Source organism: Pristiophorus japonicus, chromosome 10, assembly GCF_044704955.1.
Source record: "Pristiophorus japonicus isolate sPriJap1 chromosome 10, sPriJap1.hap1, whole genome shotgun sequence".
NCBI lineage: Eukaryota > Metazoa > Chordata > Chondrichthyes > Pristiophoridae > Pristiophorus > Pristiophorus japonicus.
This window is the reverse complement of record NC_091986.1, coordinates 77,841,253-77,847,832: the sequence shown is the minus strand read 5'-3', so window position 1 is coordinate 77,847,832 and position 6,580 is coordinate 77,841,253. Positions and strand designations below refer to the sequence as shown.

The following is a 6,580-nucleotide window of genomic DNA, read 5'->3' as shown; positions in this document are numbered from 1 at the left end:
TGCAGCAGGCAGCAGTCTACCACAAATCACGACACCCCCTCTGCCGAGTACGGCAGGGCTTCTCCAGAACAGTCCAGACAACAGAAGCTTTACTTCAGCTGCCTGGTCAATGGTCTGCTTGATGATATTTTGTGTGGCAGCATGGGTTTCATTGTGTGAAGAATGCTTGCCACATGTGCATGAACTGCACACTGGAGTCATGAGCCATATTGTTAACGGATAGCCTTTGTTGCCCAGTCTCCACCCTCTGGTTTGTCATGGTGGCTATAGTGTAGATGGGACAGTGGGCAGCCATAGAATGAAGGCATCATGATGCTTTCAGGATAATGGGCATTGACCTGCATGATTCTCTGGGTATGGTCGCAAACCACCTGGACATTGAGAGAATGGAAAAACTTTTGTTTGTGATACATCTCCGCATCTCCGAGTTTACACGTGGCATCTGCAAAGTGATGTGCATGCAGTCAATGGTACCCTGCACTATGGAGAAACCTGAAATCTTTGCGAAGCCGTGTACTCTTTCAGCCTGCTGTTTTCTGGCCAGAGAGATGGAAATACATTCAGCTCTCTTGGAATTCAGAGCCTCAGTTACCTCCCTTATGCAACAGTGGACAGAAAACTGAGAGATGTTGCAAATATCTCCTGCTCCAGCCTGGAAGGAGTCTGGTGCCTAAATGTTCATGGCCACCGTGACCTTCACAGCCACTGGCAAAGCCGTCCTCGCCCTGCTCTGAGGTTGCAGTTGTGGCTGCAGCAGGTGGCAGATTTCAGTGAGGAATCCTTGGTGACATCTGACACACTGTTCCCTGCTGAGGTTCAGGTCGGAGTTTTGCTTCCTGAACACCCTAGGCAGATATGGCATCCTGCTACGCGCCTTTCTACCCCCCTCCTCCCTTTTTCTGCAGCTTATCCTGCTCGTGTCACCTCTGCTAATGTTCCCTGTCATGCTGTAGGCCAACCAGAATACTTACTAGTGCATCCATGTCTTGGACCAAGTGGTCTGTGCAGAATCCTTGAAGTCAGGACAAAGTCCTTCAGCATTTGCCACACTAGTTGCTGTAGACTTTATCAACTTGAAATAACTGTACAAACCACCAAACACTTCTACAAACTCAGCAATAGCCAGTAGAAATCACTAGAAATTAACCTGCAAGTAGGTGACGTTCCCTTTAAATAGCATTGGTGGGAGGTCCTTCCCGGTGATGAATGTGCGTTCAGCGGTCAAGCTTAAGAGAGGGCATTAGCTGGAGTGTTGAGATCCAAAATAGCAGCGCTGGCATCAAATCAGCACTCCGTGTTGATTAACTTCACGATCTGCCTATTAGAAACATAGAAACATAGAAAATAGGTGCAGGAGTAGGCCATTCGGCCCTTCTAGCCTGCACCGCCATTCAATGAGTTCATGGCTGAACATGCAACTTCAGTACCCCATTCCTGCTTTCTCACCATACCCCTTGATTCCCCTAGTAGTAAGGACTTCATCTAACTCCTTTTTGAATATATTTAGTGAATTGGCCTCAACAACTTTCTGTGGTAGAGAATTCCACAGGTTCACCACTCTCTGGGTGAAGAAATTCCTCCTCATCTCGGTCCTAAATGGCTTCCCCCTTATCCTTAGACTGTGTCCCCTGGTTCTGGACTTCCCCAACATTGGGAACATTCTTCCTGCATCTAACCTGTCTAACCCCGTCAGAATTTTAAACGTTTCCATGAGATCCCCTCTCATTCTTCTGAACTCCAGTGAATACAAGCCCAGTTGATCCAGTCTTTCTTGATAGGTCAGTCCCGCCATCCCGGGAATCAGTCTGGTGAACCTTCGCTGCACTCCCTCAATAGCAAGAATGTCCTTCCTCAGGTTAGGAGACCAAAACTGTACACAATACTCCAGGTGTGGCCTCACCAAGGCCCTGTACAATTGTAGCAACACCTCCCTGCCCTTGCACTCAAATCCCCTCGCTATGAAGGCCAACATGCCATTTGCTTTCTTAACCGCCTGCTGTACCTGCATGCCAACCTTCAATGACTGATGTACCATGACACCCAGGTCTCTTTGCACCTGCCCTTTTCCTAATCTGTCACCATTCAGATAATAGTCTGTCTCTCTGTTTTTACCACCAAATACTTCCGGCACATGCTACCTGCGCCCACGCTAACGCTCTACCAAAGATGGCGTCCAGCACGACCCGCATCTGAAGAATGTATGCACACCGTGAACGCCATTTTGGAACCAAAACTACATCCCGGGCACCTAAATAACGGGCGCTATGGAGCCGAATTTCGCGGCCAAAAACTGTTGCATTGCTGAAGGCTACTAATCAAGATGTGCAGGAGATAAGGGGCCATAATTTACGGCCTATACGGGTGAGTACGAGGTGCGCACGAGGGGCCGTGCAAGTTCTGGATTCAGGCATGCGCTAAAACCCGGAACTTGCAATCAGTCAAGAATTCTATTGACAGGTCGCATGCAACCCGGGGAAAAGGGCCTCCATGGGCAAAGAGTTGGGCTATTTGCCCATGAAATTCTTACCTGCTTTTACCAGTGTAAGAGTTTAAAAAAACATTATAAAACATTTTTCCATTCATTTATACATTAGAATCCTGTGCAATAAGGTACATTTATTATTAGCCCCGTTAAAACATGTAAATTTATTTATTTACTTTTAAATATTTAATTAAATGCCATTTTAATTAATTTTAAATATGTAATGTTTTTTTTATCTATTTGATGTCTAGATTTAGGACCTTCGCTTGACTTGCCACTTAGGAGTAAAACTGATATTGCAAGTCAGCCACCAACTACCGAATTTTAATTCCCATTGTGGAACTCTGGTCTGATTGGGGAAACCACGACTTACTTCTTCAAACAGTGAGGCAGGAAGCACGATTCTAAAGCCACGTTGGGTTGTTTCCCAAATAACCCCTAACCTCTCCAAGTGATCGTAAATCATATCCTATATAATGCTTTGCAACAACTTTCCTGAAGCTAACGTTAAACTTATGAACCTGTAATTCCCAGGCTCGGATTTATTTCACTTCTTAAATAAAGATTTCACATGAACCTGCCTCCAAGTTCATGGGGATCAGTCCAAACCACCAGGAATTATTGAATATCTGAGCCAGTGGTTCACATACAACATCACCTTATTGTTTTAGAACTCTGGACTCACCTTTAAATGTCTCAATTGTTAATGGGCAATTTATTTTGAGGGACAGTGTTAATCATCATTTAGAAAGGCACAGATTAATCAAGGACTGTCAGCAGATTTGTTAAGTGAAGGTCATGACTGACTAACTGAATTGCATTTCTTTGAGGAGGTTACACGGAAAGTCAACGAGGGTAGCATATTTGATATAGTCTACATAGATTTGAGCAAGACTTTTGACAAGGTCCCACATGGCAGACTGGTCAGAAAAGTAAAAACCTCTGGGATCCAAGGGAAAGTGGCAAGTTGGATCCAAAATTGGCACAATGGTAGGAAGCATAGGGTAATGGTCGATGGGTGTTTTTGTGAATGGAAGGCTGTTTCCAGTGGGGTTCCGCAGGCTCAGTACTAGGCCCCTTGCATTTTGTGGTATATATTAATGATTTAGACTTCAATGTAGGGGACATGATTAAGAAGTTTGCAGATGATACAAAAATTGACCATGTGGTTGATAGTGAGGAAGAAAGCTGTAAAATGCAAGAAGACATCAATGGACTGGTTAGGTGGACAGAAAAGTGGTAAATGGAATTTATTCCAGAGAAGTGTGAGGTAATGCATTTAGGGAGGGCTAACAAGGCAAGGGGATACACAATAAATGGTAGGATCCTGAGAAATATAGAGGTTCAGAGAAACCTTGGAGTGCATGTCCACAGATCCCTGAATGTTGCAGAACAGGCAAGTAGGATGGTTAAGAAGGCATACAAGATACTTTCCTTTATTAGCCAAGGCATAGAATCCAAAAGCGGGGAGGTTATACTTTAACTTTATAAACACTGGTTAGGCCACAGCTGGAGTACTGCTTAGAGTTCTCGTCACCACGTTACAGGAAAGATGTGATTGCATGAGAGAGAGTACAGAGGAGATTTACAGGGATGTTACCTGGACTGGAGAACTTTAGCTATAAGGAAAGATTGGATAGGCTGGGATTGTTTTCTTTGGAACAGAGGAGGCAAAGGGGAGACTTAATTGAGGTGTATAAAATTATGAGGGAAATAGGAAGGACCTATTTCCTTTAGTAAAGACGTCAATAACCAGGGGCATAGATTTAAAATAATTGGTCGAAGGATTAGAGGGGAGTTGAGGAGAACCTTTTACATCCAGAGGATGGTGGGGGCTTGGGAATTTACTGTCTGAAAGGGTGGTAGAGGCAGAAACCATCATTGCATTAAAAAAAGTACTCGGATCTCCACATAAATTTTTATGATTCTATGATTTTTAGCTAAGAGCATTCCAGCACTAGCTTCTATTGAAACAATTTTGGCTGCACACCTCTTATATGAAGATATAGTGATCGGGTGAAAGGCCATACAAAGGGTTTAATTTTCCCCAATTATCTGCGCTTTGTTTTGGCGTGCACTGTATTTTTTGGAATAAATAACGATCTGCAAGTTTCCCCAAAGGTACGATTTTTTTAGGCTACAATTATTTGCGTCATGGGGACGTAACCTGATATCTGTGCCAGTTTTTGAGATTTAAGCAAGTTTGGCCAACTTACATTTTTCCTAGGATGGTGTATGTGACCACTCCCAAAAAAACCTTCTGGGCACTTAAGAAAAATCCGCGCACATTACAAAATCGGCACAGAAAGATGCCACTGTTGTTAGCCAAAGTTTTGGAGGGAGTGAAGAAGGCAGAGAATATGCATCATAAATGTTAATTTTTTCAAAGTCAAAAGGGAGAAATTGGAAGTCTAATGCAATTTTTGAATTTTTGATATTTTTCAAAGTACCACCCCACAACCGAACGTCTCCTCACTGGACGCGAAGGTCAGAACGTCTGCCGGCAGAATTGGTCCCTTGGCCAGACACAGAGGCTCGGGGCTCGGCTTTTAAAGAAGCCTGGGGGCGCGGGGGGGGGGGGAAAGAGTGGAAGATGAACTGAACTGCCAGCCACTTATTTTTCTTATATAAGAGATGAGAAAGCTTAGGCTATAAATTATCAATTTCTAAAAGCTCTGTTTTCAGCCTCAATACTGTCCACCTCTGCAGCTTCAAAAGAAGCCCGGGGGGAGGGGGGGAAGTGGGGGGAGGTGGAAGCCGAGCCCCGAGCCTCTGTGTCCGGGCGAGGGAGCGATTTTGCTGGCCGACGCTCTGATTTCGAGCCCAGTGAGGGGACGTTCGGTGCTGAGATGGTACTTTGAAAAACATCAAAAATTCAAGAATTGCATTACATTTTGTTGCCCCAAATTTCTTCATTAAATGCCTAGTTTGCCATTGTAAGCAAGCCTATTGCACATGCGCAGACCAAGGTGTGGTCCATACAGAAGAAAGAAGAGGTGTGAGTGCTTCGTCCTGCTGTTTTGAGGTTGTTGCAATTTAATTATGGGGGCAATATTGACAATGCCATACCTTGTGCAAGCCTTCTGCATGATGATGCTGTGGAGAAGATTGATTTGACAGCATCACCTGAGGAACCTCAGAGCATGTAGGATGATGAGCAGAAGGCCTTACCCACATCGAGTATATCGAGACAGGTATTCATACCTACACCTGATTGAGGCACACTGTGTGAGAAGGCTGCGTTTCTGCAAAGAAGTTGTAACCGAGATCTGTGAGTTAATAAAAGCAGACCTGCACCCTACAAGTGTCAGGAGGACTGCTTTGTCAGTTGAAGTAAAGGTTACAGCTTCACTTTCATTTTATGCATCTGGATCATTCCAGGCCACAACTGGGGATGTGTGCACCATTTCTCAAAATGCAACACATATCTGCATTTGGCAGGTGACTGCTGCACTATATGCCCTGAGGAATGACTACATAAAGGTCCCCATGACCACCCAAGCAATGCGTGACAGGGCTGTCGACTTCTCTAGGATTGCTGGCTTCTCAAAGGTACAGGGCTGCATTGATTGTACCCACATCGCCTTGCAAGCACCTTTGAAGGATTTCGAGATGTACAGGAACAGAAAAGGCTTCCACTCTATGAATGTGCAGCTCGTCTGTGATGACATGCAATGCATCATGGCAGTTGATGCGAGATACCCTGGGAGCACCCATGATGCTTTCATTCTACGCGAGAGCACCATATCTGCCATGTTCCAGCAGCAGCCCGAAGGGCAGAGCTGGCTGCTGCGGGACAAAGGTTACGGCCTCGCCACCTGGGTCATGACGTCCCTATGCGTAACCCGGATGGAAACTGAGCGGGAATACAACATGTCGCGCATTGCGTCGCACAGCATAATAGAAAGGACCATTGGCATCTTGAAGCAGTGTTTCCGATGCCTGGACCATTCTGGAGCCTTCTTGCAATACTCCCCTGAGATTATCGGTCAGTTCACTATTGTCTGCTGCCTGCTGCACAACTTAGCCATTATGAGGCAACAGCAGCTGATAGTAGAAGACCCACCTGAGGTCAGAGTGGCTGATGATAAGGAGGAA

At 45.2% G+C, this 6,580-nt stretch overlaps 1 protein-coding gene across 1 annotated transcript in view; it reads right to left on the bottom strand.

Moving 5' to 3' along the window:
• Positions 1 to 212: 212 nt before the first annotated feature.
• Positions 213 to 6,580, bottom strand: part of LOC139274598 (NALCN channel auxiliary factor 1-like) — a 41,926-nt gene continuing 35,558 nt past the window's right edge. Inside the window, exon 4 of the mRNA XM_070891277.1 lies at positions 213 to 371. Coding sequence (XP_070747378.1) covers positions 213 to 371 — 159 coding nt within the window. The remainder of the gene's footprint in view (positions 372 to 6,580) is intronic.